Here is a 14,224-nt window from a genome sequence, read left to right as displayed (position 1 = left end):
ATTGAGAGCGGCGACGGTGCAGTGTTGGGGTCCTCTGCTGGGCTAGTATAGTAACAGATCGGCTGGTTCTGAAGATTAAAATTGAATCGAATGAATTGCAGTTGCTGCGGCCCTATGGCCGGTATGCTTGCACGCTAATGGCAAAACCGCGTGGAAGAATCAAATGACATTATTGCGGACCCCCTCGCCCCTACGTAGTATTACTAAACTCGTTGAACCTTGGCCGGAACTTCTCCGCTCTCACTGATCTCGTTTGTAGTTGAGCTGGGAACTGGCTGGATGATGCGGGGTTTGAATGGGGGGTGCAGCGCCCAAACTATTTGTGAGTCCAAGATAATTATGTAAGCGTTGAAAGCCATTCGATCCACCCTGTACATTCAATGTTCCAACTTCCAACAATTCACAAACAGAAATCTCCCGTTGATGGTGCAATACAACCTTCATGTTATGAAATTCTCGTTTTTATTAGAATAATAAAAGAAATTCTTTTCAAAAAGCCCTGATTTGAGATGTCCGCACTTAATGGAGAAAAGATCAGCATCGTTCATTGGTTCTCCGATTTGGAAACGCACCAATGCGGATATTGCAAAAACCAAACTGGGTCGGTTTCCTATGGTAATTTTCTTCGGGCCCCTAGGATTACAGCATTCATTTCCTTCTCTTGTAGGGATGTGGGCTGAACGGCTTAATGTGGAAGATTACCAAAACTTAATTGATAGAGGGTGGCGAAGATCGGGAATGTACTGTTATAAGCCAATGATGCATCTAACGTGTTGTCCGCAATATACAATCAAGTAGTGATAAGAGTACAAATAATTTCTTGCTGCATAGACGTATGTTGTAGATGTAGCGTCCAAGATTTTAAATTGTCCAAGTCTCAAAAAAAGGTTATCAAGAGGTTTAATAAGTTTGTCACCAATGGTACAGGACAAAAGGACATTGGTGATGCATCAAATGTAGCAGATGATAGTACACCCCATGAACCAATTATGGTTAGGGAGAAACCGAATGTTGTGTTTGACTATAGCAAGTTTGTAAATAGTGACATTAAAATGGAAAGTATTGGAGATCATAGTAATCCGAGCTGTAGTAGCACAGTTCGTATAGAAACTTCTTGTGCCAGAGATGGTAAGCAAAATTTCACACTTAACATCATACTTGTTCTGCAGAACAAAAATGTGTACAGGTGGCATCTAATTTAAAAAACTGATGTTTCAGATGTGGAAAAGACCGTTGTGGAAAAACATTCAGTTGGGCCCGATCTGTGCAAAGCACCTTGCAAAAAAGCTAAAATACTGAGGATAGAGCGAAAACAACAGAAATTGCGAGCAAAGGGAATTACCCTCGAAAAGGCACCCCCTGTAAATGAAGCAAAAACTCTCGAAGAGTTTTTGAATGAAATTCCAGCCACTAGTAAATACAAATTCAAGGTAAATCATCCAGAAATTCATCATGTTCGCTCAAAATAGTTATTCTTTTACAGACCAAACTCGTCGCTAGTGCAGATATTGAAAATGAGTTAGACACAATTAAAATGATTGAATTTCAACTTTATAGAAAGTATCAAATGGCCATTCATAATGATCCTCCGGAGAAATGTACGGTGGCGAGTTTTACCCGATTTCTAATATCTTCACCATTAGAGGTACAATTTATTTTTGAATCGTTAAAAATGCGAAGCAAAAGAATAACTATTTTAAACCGTTGCAATTCTTCATTCACAATGGTGAAGTCGGCTATATCTCAGTAGGTGAAAATGTTGGCTGAGAAATTAGGTTTTAAGCAGAAAAAATTTGTCAAAAATGTGATTGTTAGGTTGTTTAAAAAATTAATCAAATGTTTGCATAAATATATAAAGGGCGTTCGTTCTCTTTGATGACCTATTGCTCAATTGTTTTTCTGATACGGGAATCCTGAGAAAAATACTTCATATTTCATAATATAGCGAGTAATATAGTTGATTTTGCAACAATATGAAAGTAAAGGCGAACGCACACTTACGCCGCGCCTTTTTCGCTGACATTGATTTAAATAGGCAAACGCTCACTTGGGTGAAGCGCGGCGCGGCCTATGTATGATATTAATGTGAGCGTTAAACGCACTTCGCCGCGTATATGTGCGCGTCGGCCTTAAGTGTTACAGTATTGATGGTAAAGCAAACCTAAAGGAAATTGTTACTTGATTTTGTTTAAAAAAATATCAGAAACGCCATCGTTTTGTTTTGGAAGTGCATTTTTTTCACTATTTGTTGTAAGGTTTGATATCACAAGATGGCACACCTTTAAGTGATAGTGATGTCACTAAAATTTGGAGCAGAAGGTGTAAATAAATGAATTGTAAAGTCAAAGATAAATACCTAAAGGTTGATTATGAGCAGTAGACCCATCTCCAAATCACGCCCCAAATACTCAACTGTATACTTCCTCCTACCGTTTTTATTATTGTGACGTCATACTTTTCGAGATATAGCAGACTGCGAGATTAATTGTTTTATCGAGAGTAATTTTTATAGATACAACAAGAATGGATGAGTAGAAACCATCCTACTTTTAAACAATCTTCGCAATTATTTAAAAAGTATCAGATGGCCGTTCACAATGAGCCGGCTAATGAGTGTGGTGAGAAACAATTTTGTGAGTTTTTAGTCGACACTCCTTTAAAGGTAATGTTCTTTTGCTTCGTATCGAGGAACCGATTGTGCTCACTTACCAGCGCCTCATATTTTAGAGAGTAAGAGTACGTGGCAATTCATCCGCGGTGACATTTGGCTCATTTCACCAACAGTATTGGCTGGATGACGAATTAATTGCCGTGGCTGTCTTAGATATACTGCCACGGTGTGTTAGTTCTGTATATTTTTTTTACGATCCAGATTATAGGTTTTTGACACTAGGCACCTATGGATCGTTGCGGTAGGTCTAATTCAACCAGCTGCTTATTCTAATTTACATTTTAGCGAGGTGCAGTTTGTACAGTCTCTTTCGAAAAGCGTACCAGCCTTGAAATTTTATTATATGGGATTTTACATTCATTCCTGTCCGAAGATGAGGTACAAAGGAAAATTGAACAGTTCATTCTTATTGTGTCCCGAAACATATCAATGGTTTCCTATAGAAAAATGTACACCGAAACTTGAGAAGGAGAAGTACTCGAGATTGAACGATGACTTGGATGCTCTGGATGAGAACTTGTGCACATCACGCGACATTGACAGTATTAAAGTGTGGGTCTCTTATAGCTTCACACATTTTGGTAATTATAAACGTAAATATGGAGAAGAGGAGGTCTTTGAGAATATAGGTCGACTAGTTGGTCGGAAAAATGCCTCCAGTTTACTGTTTGTCAGTACGAAAGGGTAGAGATTTTACACAAAAATTCATCAAGTATTATTAATATTAATTGTTAATAATTTTTCGCTTATTAAATTATTCATTTTTATTACTTACTGTTACTAATATAATTTTGTGCAAAAGAGATGTATTTTGTTCACCATAGCAATAAATGATTTTGTGTGTAGTGCATAATCGTCTTGGCAACCAGTGGACTGCCCAAATGCTAATAATAATTTTTTTTATTGGTGGAAAATCCACGTGTGTCACATGTCAAGAAATAATAGTACAAAATTCTACAGAATAAACAAACATATACTTACGTATAAAATAACTAGATAGGTCCTTATGGACCTATCACCGCCGTTTGTTATTGTTTTACTGTATAGAAATTGTTTTTATTTTTTGCTTCATTGTTGTGAGAATGTAGTCAAGTTGTGTCGTTGAAATAATCTAAAAAGTGACAAGAAATTTGATTCGGCTCAAAAAAGCACCAATATATCGATAGTCTCTTTTTTAGTCAATCACATCGTATAGGTTTGTAAAATGCCTCGCATTTAAAGACTTCGCTAGCGTGAGTTGCTTTCATACAAATTCCGTCGAAAAGGGGGTATTTTTTACGTTTTGTCTTCATTTTTTCGGTTTAATATATACTTATTCCATATTTGGTTCTGACTGTATGCTGTCTCGTTACGTTTAGATGGCATACAACGACTCTGTAAAGGTAAGCTCGGCAAACAGCGCACTTTTTCTCGAAAAATTCCTACGCGCTCCGCTTCGCGTCGCGCGCCCTTCCATACCTTCACACCACAGAGCGGGCTAATCGCGCACAACGTAAAGTTTTTTCGTATCTCCCCTCCTTCGCCCGCTACGAATTTTTAAAGTCGCGTATATACCTAAAAACGGCCTAGCGGGGAGGGGCTACGGATTCCGAAAGTACCGACCCCGTACGTCGAATAACTTTTCGTCCAAGCCCGAAAAGGTGTTTTATTATTCAGCTTTTACGGGGGTACCCTACCCTGTTAGACGCGCCCATTTTCGGTACCCCCCTAAACCTCGACGGTGTCTCTGTGACTCTTTCTGCTTGCCCTCCGGAGGGTGATTTATGGCGAAAAACACGAAAAGGTGCGTGATTTAAGGGTACCGGCTTCGTGCGCTAAATCATTTTTGAAAAATCCCGTACGTACCGTCCGCGTCCGTGCGGCACGTCCCAAACCTAGAGTAGAGCGCGCTAGGCTTCAGGTTGCATTAACTCGAGGACTGGTGACCCCGCGTCCTCCCTGTCTGCTGGTGCGGTTGGCGAGGGTAGGAGGCAACTGATGTTCTCTTCGGTATTTTCTTCCATGGCCTGGTCTGTGGGGTTCTCGATAGGTGGTCGGGGAGTTCGTGCTCCTTACCGGGACAATGTATCACGTCGAAGGAGAATATAGTGATATTCATGCAGAAGTAGGTAGACGGGGATTTCCTATGTCTGCTTTCAAATGACAAAAATTCTTTTTGAAAGACCCCTAATTTTATGCAACCAAAATAACTTCTTGAAACAAATAAAGATCTGGCTGTCATATTAATTATTAATTGGAATATGGTTGCTTTGGCTTCACAGGTACTATACTAATTGGAAATATCAACTTTTTCTTTAGTTGAATAGAAAATTAGAACACGGAAGTCAAAGCGACAATATTCAAATTAATAATTAATATGACAGGCAGATCTTCATTTGTCGTAAGTAGTTATTTTGGTTGCATAACGTTAGGCGTCCTTTAGAGTTTAGAAGACTTTTTAGCTTCCTAGCATGTGCTAGGTAGCTATTGCGATAGCCGTTTTTTGAACATTTCAAAATTTCATCAAATGTCGACGTTTTAGACCATTTTAAGCAACTTTTAAAGAATAAAATTTTTTTCCGTCTACGTACGTATGTATGTGCGTACGTACGTTTGTTGGCAATTTTCTGTGAAAACGGCTCGACGGATTTTGTTGAAATTTTGTATATATGTTTTAGGCATACCGAACAGAAAAATAACGGGCCGGATTTTTGAAAAGAAATTTTGGAGCGCCGTAACGGCATCGAACTTTTTTTTCAAATAGCAACCTAAAATTTTTATTCTATTATTTGGAAGACCTTATTTTCCTGTGTACAACCTACAAAAAATTGGGCCGGGTTATATTATCAAAAAACGGAGAAAAAAATTGTCAAAGTCAAAAAATTGTGTTTCATCAAATGTTGACGTTTTAGATCATTTTAAGCAACTTTTAAAGAATAAATTTTTCCCGTCTGTAAGTGCGTACATATGTTGGCAATTTTTGGTTTCAGCTAGGAAGCTATTCTGTCAAGAATTTGACATCTGGTTTTATCATTTAAAAGTAGACATAGGAAATTCCTATATGAAATCCCTATGTCTACTTCTACATGAATATCATCACTGCATATAATATATGTGTGGTGGTTTCGGAGTCGTCCCCTGTGAGCGTTGTCTCAAAATTCAGTTTGGCCCACTGATCCTTCAGGTGTGGTGGACAACCGTGTTGACCTCGGTGGTGGCGATACCTGGCCGTCGGGTGGGATGGTTGGTGGCGCGGTTCCAGTGCATCGTCTGCTTTCCCTTCCTCAATGCAGGCATCCACTCTCGATATCGATGACGGCTTTTTGGTGGTGTAACCAAGCGAACTCGCGTCGGATGAAGTTATGTGTCGAGTAGGGCGACCAGTCTTTTATTGTTGATACCGTTCTAGTCGGATTGTGGTTTGAATTAATTGGATGGCCGGATGCTCGGTCCGGTCTGTTTCCCCGATCCTGTTGTCGGTTGGATAGGACGATATGGAAGTGATACTGCGGGCAGTAGCGACATTTAGGTACGTTCGGTGGGCGTTATGTGGGTTGGTGGTTGTTGTCTGTTATAGAAAAGGCCGAACGCGCCCTTTTGAGCTCACAAGGTTGCCACTCGAAGTCCAAAGGTAATTTTTTTTATTTTCGACGACTCCTCGACTCAACGCAACTGGTGGATTACCAACATTGAGAGAATAATAATGACAATTTTGTTGATCATTAATTACATGGTACAAACGATTAATTATTTATCGAGTAGGTATGTGTGTATTCACTGTTACACTCTTTGACGTTTGTCAACGAGACTATAGTTAATATGCGTGTGCGAGTAAAGGTATAATTGACTAACTCATTCTTCGTCTTATTTAGTTTCTAGATAGCGATCCTAATGTTCTTTGGTTGTTTTTTTACCACAATGTTAAGGGTAAACTACACCGTACTCTTATCTAACAATGGGCAAGCCATGAACGAGGCACCTAAAGAATGCGACTCGAATGCTAAAATTGTGAAAGGCAAATTGAATCAGTTTCTGACCCCATTCGAGATAGCGAGTGTGTTCGCGGCGTACGACCTGGGCTGTGCCATAACCTTATTCAATGCTGATAGTTTAGAAGACCACTTTGGAGCCACTATATGTATCGGCGTTGGGCTACTGTTGGCCGCTGTTGTAACCATGTTCAGCACGTTCGGAATTATTTACGAGAATCTATACGTTTTGGTGGTAGCAAGGTTTTTAATAGGATTGTTTTCGGTTCGTCGTTGCTGAAAGAGAGTATTAATGATCACAAATCGATTTTAGGGGCATGTTTTACCGCAGATGAGCATTTTGATGATGGATTGGAGTCCTATGTATGAAAGAAATGTTTTTGGAGCCATTCTTTTCGGTTAGTAGGATTGGGGAGGCAGTTCTGGTAAGAAACCAAATGGTTAGGTTCTAGCGTTGGTGTGATCGTCACATTTTCGGCGTGCAGTTGGACCACCAGAACTTGGGGCGCCGATTTGGTTATTTACTCCACCGGTGGAATAACGGTGATTTGGTCTGCAATTTGGCTATGGTATGTTAGTGACGTTCCAATACGTCACACTCGAATCACACAAGAAGAATTAAATGAGATAGCTTGGCAGCGTGTGTCAGTCGATATGTTCAGGGTATTTATATTGCAACAACACTCTAAAACGTTTAGGAGGGACATGTATAGGATAGAAGAAGGAGGACGCCATGGTCTAAAATATTGCACTGCTCGAAAATAAGGGCCTTGTTTGTATTATTGTGCTGCAATGGGTGGAATTTGAACTATTTTAGGTACTACGGACCTTTATATTTCAAGCGCATTACGTCTTCTACAAACAGTGGAGTAGGTACAGAATAGACTGATATTTAGACAAAGGTGACTAATTTTCCATCCTTTACAGGCATTCTGGTTAACTTCAGCTGCATTTTTGACCAGAATGGTATTGGGTATTCTGTGTTTACCTCTGCTGAGATACATCATAATACAAAATAGAATGTCGGTGACTGTACTAAGAAAGTCAATCGCTTTTATTGGTAATCTTATTTTTTTGCTCGGTCAAAAAAGTAGTATTCACCTTTCCTTTAGACAATAGGGAATATGCATGTAATTTTTTAAATTTTTTAATCGCTTTTTTACATCGTTCTAACATAGTAAAAAGAGTAAACACTGTTAGAACAATTCAATTTAACTTGTAAAATAATATTTAAAACGTTGACTTTATTCGATGTGTTTAAACGCCGCCACATTTTCAGCGGGCCTTGGATGACGTCACAAGCCACGACCAGTATTTGTTTACTTTTAGCACAGATCTAAGCATACACAGATTGCTAACCTTAAAGGCCGTATTAGACGATGCAATTTTTATTGCAATTTTTGCAGCAATTCATTGCCGCAAGAAATTGCACGAAAAATTGCTCCGTGTATGTTAAAATTGCACGTGCAATTTCTTGCGCCAAATATTGCAGCAAGACATTCTGCAATTTTCTGGTTATAGAACTTGTGCTATTTTTCTTGCAATTTTTCTTGCAATTTAGTAACTATTTTAGTAACATTTAATTTATAAAAAAAATAAAGTGGTATGCACTGGAGAACATTACCTCCTTATGCTATATACAGGTTTGTTATTTAAAGTTAAAACTGAAATAACCTATTTACGAGGAATTCAAAAATGGATATTGCTGCCGCATCTTTAGTTATTGCGTCTGCTGTTGCTCTTTTAAAAAAAAAGAAACAAAGAAGACGACGACATTTTTGGACCAGGCAGTGGCTTGCCAATAACGATTTCACAAAGGGAAACTTAAACCTACTCAATGAATTTAACGAACCTGATGGCCGTTTGCACCGACATATTTAAGCCGAGCTTAGCTTAAGCGTAGCTTAAAATCCATGGCAACAATTGTCTCAATAATCGTTGTCGTTGCCATGGATTTTAAGCTACGCTTCAGCTAAGCTCCACTTAATTTTGTCGGTGCAAACGGCCATGAGTGTGAATAAGTGCGTGCAAATATAAATAATAAATTGCACGGCCTTCAACAAAGGAAACGTCACAAAACACACGTTTCCTGCTCCTGGTCTACAACAGACGTGAAGTTGCTTTCAAGTATTTCCCAGTGATGCCAATTCCACTTTCATTGGCACCAATACATGATTAGAATTGGGTATAAAAAAATTGACACATAAATTGCATAGTGTAATCATTGCATCTTTTTGCAATAATTGCTGCAATAATAGCAGCAATAGTTGCTGCAAGGATTGCAATAAAAATTGCATCGTCTAATACGGCCTTTTATGCATTTATTGGGAAACAAATTTAGGTATACTTAAAGGCGCCCTCTATTGTGGAGCAGTATAAACATGTATCGTTTAAAACTGTAAAGTGACGCTTATGGATTTATGCGTTAGATGTCGCTGAAACAAAATTAAAGCGCTAAAGTTTGCACAATTCGAATTCCTTAATATTCGTATTATTACAGTGATATATGATAGGAGGTACGTTGAGCCATAATTGTTTAATTTAACACTGGAGCTACTCATTCCTCGTAAAGGAGTTATTAAAAACGGGTACCTGTGGTCACAGATACATAACGAACATAGGGCAGGTTCTTAAAGAATCGTGAAGGTTTTTTGAAGCGGGCGGAAATTATTTGCAGCTTTAAAGGTCTTGGCAGATTGCTAACCGCAAAGGTATACTTAAAAACTATACTTATGTATATCTCCGCCATAATTAACGTTACACTCTTTGCCACGCCGATAAGATTTGGAATACGTATGTAGGTATACATATATGATCTCTTGAACACGTGTCTATAAACAAATCACAAAATAAAATCACCGATTACAAATATCAAATGCCAAAAATAACGAATTCGAATTATGCACACTTTACCGCTTTAAATTTTTTGCAGCGACATTAGCATAAATCCTTAAGCGTCATGTTACAGTTTTAAACGGTACATGTTTGTACTGCTCCGCAATAGAGGGCGCTTTTAAGTATACCTAAATTTGTTTCTCAAAAAATGCATGTTAGCAATCTGTGTATGTGTAGATCTGTGAGAAGTCTAATCGAAAAAGTACGAATTGTTTTGGATTCTACGCACCAAAATTAATAAGGAAAAGTGTTTTCTCGAGAAATTTTGGTGCATTCGATTTTTGGTAAAAAAGGAAGGTAATAACTGCGTTTTTTTGAGCCCCGAAAAAAAACTGTCTCAGATCGATCCGGAAAAAAAATTTTCTTATAGAATGTGGCCTGTAGAATCCATAATTTCAAACAGTTCCAAGATTGGGCTATTAGTTCAAAAGTTACAGCCCTTTGAATTTTCTTTCGAAATTGGTTTCTAGTCTATAACTTTTGATTGAGAAGTCTGATCGAAAAAGTACGAATTGTTTTGGATTCTACGCACCAAACTTAATAAGAAAAAGTGTTTTCCCGAGAAATTTTGGTGTAGTCGATTTTTGGTAAAAAAGGAAGGTTATACACTGCCTTTTTTTGAGCCCCGAAAAAAAAAATTGTCTCAGATCGACCCGGAAAAAAAATGTTCTTATAGAATGTGGCCTGTAGAATCCATAATTTCAAACAGTTCAAAGATTGGGCTACTAGTTCAAAAGTTACAGCCCTTTGAATTTTCTTTCGAAATTGGTTTCTAGTCTATAACTTTTGATTGAAAAATCTAATCGAAAAAGTACGATTTGTTTTGGATTCTACGCACCAAAATTAATAAGAAAAAGTGTTTTCCCGAGAAATTTTGGTGTAGTCGATTTTTGGTAAAAAAGGAAGGTTATACACTGCTTTTTTTTGAGCCCCGAAAAAAAAATTGTCTCAGATCGACCCGGAAAAAAATTTTCTTATAGAATGTGGCCTGTAGAATCCATAATTTCAAACAGTTTCAAGATTGGGCTACTAGTTCAAAAGTTACAGCCCTTTGAATTTTTTTTCGAAATTGGTTTCTAGTCTATAACTTTTGATTGAGAAGTCCACAGATCTAAGCATACACAGATTGCTAACCTTATGCATTTTTTGGGAAACAAATTTAGGTATACTTAAAGGCGCCTTCTATTGTGGAGCAGTATAAACATGTATCGTTTAAAACTGTAATGTGGTGGTAGTTTATGAAGAAGAATCGTCTACGTACACCGAAGCCATTGAAAATTAGACTTTTCACTGAAACCTTCAGCCCTACCGTGAGATGGGACTCGGTGCGTCCACTGTTGAGTGTGAAGTGCCTGTCTGTGAGTGAATAGTGGCTTCTAAGCTTCTAAAGCCTTGATTGTTAGGGGAAGTGTGGATGGAAAAATCAAATAACTAGCCCTTAATGATTTCGAATGTAAATGTGTTGCTCTCAGAGTTTCTCTGTATGATTAATTACAACTGCTTACCACTCAATACGTAAGAACTTCTTTTTTCATCACATTTGAAATATTAAAAATCCTCTTAGCTTCTTCATTGTAACGTTTACCACAAAAGTCCATCACGGACTAGGTGTTTTGCATTGATTTTTCGCGCAACTATTTGAATCGGCTACCAGGAACTTTAGATTGACGATCTGTTCAAAACTCTAAACAATGTTCACTTTTAATAAAATGTGGGGAGGAGGGGAGGGGGGTGCGTGAAGTTGGCCCCCCATTGTTTTTTACGACTTAAATGAACTACTCCTTTATAAAGTTTATCTAGAGGCCCTCCAGAAGTCTAAAATACAGTTGCCAAATTTTTAAATGGGCGGTTGGGGGAGGGGGGAGAGGGCAGTTATCCCATCAACACTTCAAATTTTCTGTTGGGGTGGTCGTTAAAAATTGCAAGGTAGTGTGTAAGCATATGCAGCATTCTCCATGACCAACATAGAACTTTCGGTTCGTGGATTGACACTTTGATCTCAACAAAATTGGGATGGGGCAGTGACTTATAGGGAATACTAAGTATAAAATCTATAAATGCGTGTTAGCAATATTTGCTTTTCGTAGATTTTTGCTATTAATCGACCTTCAAGGCGTCGTAATTAAATTTAATTGCCTGATCAACATCCAAATGAGTATAGCTATACCGCATTTTATATTCCGCTACTGACATTATTCCCTAACGGTTATTGATTGTTTCAATAAGGATGATCGTGACAAAAGAAATGACCATGATACTAATACAACACCTGTAGTATGAGTATATTTCGCCCCGCACTTGTACGTGTTTTCTTTTGTAGCGCAAGTAATTCCTGGAACGATAGCGTTAACGACAATTGCCGTACACTGCAAGGAGTCGGTGAATATTGTGATTGGACTTTTAATTCTTGGTTTTAACGGTGCCTTTATTGGTAGCGGCTTTATAAATGCGTTAGATTTGGCGCCTCATTTTGCACAGGCACTTTTTGCACCCATGCAAGCTTTAATTTGCGTCATAACAGCGGTTATGCCGTTTATGGTTGCCTACATCTCAGAGTTGGTTAAGGTGAGTAAATGGAGATTATTCAAACACCAAAGGTTTTCCACCGCAAGAAAATGAAAAACACTTCCGTACCTTCCGACCGGCGTCAAGTTAGCAACAAATATTCTGAAAATTCAAAAAGTAGGGGGCCAACTATACGCCCAAATTTTTTAATTTTGAATAATTAAGTAACTATCACTTTTATATACGTCCAAATTTTGAAATTTGAATAATTAAATAACCATCAACCAACAAACGCGAAAATGTAACCAACAAACGAGCAACAAACGATTGCAATAAAAATATTTTAAAAATTCAAAAAGTGGGGGGCTAACTTGACGCTCATCTCAATATGTGTTGAAACATTGGCAAAACTGCTTCCTTTATACAGCTAGGAAGAACTTGGTACCATTTTACTTTATCCTTTAAAGATAACACAAAAGTCGATTTATCGACAGTAATTTACAATGTCAATCAAACACGCCCGTTAGATAGCTATGGGGAAGTTTACCTCAGTTTTAGCATTTACTCTATCCCCACTTTAAAATTATAATATGCACTCCCTATCGACTGATACATCATTTTAAAGGCCGTAAAATTATCTTTACAAAAATAGACACAAAATCCAATTCGAGGGGTTTGGTTATTAATTAATTAAACAAAAAACTAAGACGGTGCCATTTTCCTATTTCTCAATATTATTTTTTTGAAATTGACATTATTATCGTTAAAATTATCGTTACCATTACCTATTTATCTAACGATCATTGTAGGAGAAGGTGTACGTCAACGTGATGATGATCGGTCTCGTTTATGTGGTTGGAGGGCTTACATTCATAACCTTTGGATCAGCTACCGTACAGCCTTGGGATATAGCCGAAGCAAGGCGCATGGTTCAGTCATCGATATCAGTGACGCATTTGGGATATGAACTTGATAGAGAAGCAGATGACGATGAACAGAACTCGGGATTGTGCTAGTAAAACGAATTAATAATAATAAATGGTGAGAGGAGAGGGGGTTCTCTAACTAGTTTAACTTATGTGTACCCGCATTTAAATAAATTTAAAATTACTTTATAATTAATTCTTTGGTAAATTTTATTAAATTTGCATTCGATGAAAAAAACAAATGATAGTTTGCTGACGTCATACTCCAATTAATGACCAAAGCACTTAGTAACGGTAATTAATTTCAAGAATTTAAACCAAAGTCGAGGGTTCAGGTTATACAAGTTTTACAAGTTTGATTCAATTTAATTTATAGTTCATTTTTTGCATTATGTTTTAAGTATACGTGTGTCGTTGATAAACGTATACAGGGCTTTCATTTCAAAACCAACCACCGCCCGGTTGTAATTTTGATAAAAAATCAAAAATTGCAAAAACACTACAATTTATGAATAAATAAAAAACTAAGATAAATAAATTTGACACGTTTTGATTGTTTAAAAGTGGTTTTATCAAAATGATCTCCACTAGTACACACAAATACATCGGTGTCGAAAATTTTCACATTGACAAAAACTGTCTCTTGTAGTCTGTCTGTCTGTCAGGTGGAGTCTTATGCACTACTGGCCGTTTTCAAATCCCGCCTCCGACTGCTCTGTCTGGGGTTCTGTCAGAGGGTTTTCCTCAAACGTAGGTACCTACGTAGCTTCGCATAATGTTGAAATCTACGAGGCGAATGCTGGGGCAGTACTCTTCCCTCTCAGCACCCTAACTCCGTTCCTTCTGTTCCCATCCTTAACTTTACCCATCTTTACATTCCCGTTATCTGACTGAAGAGGGTCAAGAAACCCTGAGCAACCCGCATGCGGTATCAATCGGGGTGCCGGAGAAATGAAACTCGATATGACCTTTTCCTTTTTCCGATGCCAATGTGAAAAATAAGTAAAGCGGCTAATAAAATTTTTTTCGAAAATTGTCGAAATTCGCCGAAAACTATTAGACTCCCTTGACGTTGATCCTTCGGCTGTGTGGAACCAGCTACGCCCTGGAATTTTGGACTCCCGAGCGCCGCTTGACCGCCACCAGGTCGTCAGGATCCCTCGGGATCCAGACGGCAGCCTTGCTGATCATAGCAAGTCTTCTAACACTACCTTTAGGTGTTGCAGCTTCCCATAAATTGTGGTAGGTTCCTAACCTCA

At 38.1% G+C, this 14,224-nt stretch overlaps 2 protein-coding genes across 3 annotated transcripts; both read left to right on the top strand.

The window, feature by feature from the left end:
• Nucleotides 1–252: 252 nt before the first annotated feature.
• Nucleotides 253–3,515, top strand: LOC116167257 (arginyl-tRNA--protein transferase 1). Of its 2 annotated transcripts, none has more exons than XM_031482574.1 (7): nucleotides 253–615; nucleotides 668–794; nucleotides 845–1,128; nucleotides 1,219–1,430; nucleotides 2,513–2,662; nucleotides 2,728–2,912; nucleotides 2,957–3,515. In XM_031482574.1, exons 1-7 carry the CDS (start codon nucleotides 510–512, stop codon nucleotides 3,357–3,359), a joined length of 1,467 nt encoding a protein of 488 aa, XP_031338434.1. In that variant the 5' UTR covers nucleotides 253–509; the 3' UTR covers nucleotides 3,360–3,515. The 2 variants fall into 2 exon arrangements, with proteins under 2 accessions (XP_031338434.1, XP_031338433.1); XM_031482573.1 differs by lacking the exon at nucleotides 2,513–2,662 and adding an exon at nucleotides 1,484–1,645 and having other exon boundaries at nucleotides 255–615; nucleotides 2,957–3,514.
• Nucleotides 3,516–6,568: 3,053 nt separating this feature from the next.
• On the top strand, nucleotides 6,569–13,157 carry LOC116166446 (sialin-like). Its single transcript, XM_031481397.1, has 7 exons — nucleotides 6,569–6,904; nucleotides 6,953–7,037; nucleotides 7,085–7,302; nucleotides 7,353–7,508; nucleotides 7,567–7,699; nucleotides 11,855–12,099; nucleotides 12,849–13,157. Exons 1-7 carry the CDS (start codon nucleotides 6,569–6,571, stop codon nucleotides 13,053–13,055), a joined length of 1,380 nt encoding a protein of 459 aa, XP_031337257.1. The 3' UTR covers nucleotides 13,056–13,157.
• The last annotated feature ends 1,067 nt before the right edge of the window (nucleotides 13,158–14,224 follow it).

The sequence above is a fragment of the Photinus pyralis genome, unplaced genomic scaffold (genome assembly GCF_008802855.1).
Source record: "Photinus pyralis isolate 1611_PpyrPB1 unplaced genomic scaffold, Ppyr1.3 Ppyr1.4_LG3b, whole genome shotgun sequence".
Classification (NCBI taxonomy): domain Eukaryota; kingdom Metazoa; phylum Arthropoda; class Insecta; order Coleoptera; family Lampyridae; genus Photinus; species Photinus pyralis.
This window is presented reverse-complemented; position numbering and strand designations above follow the sequence as displayed.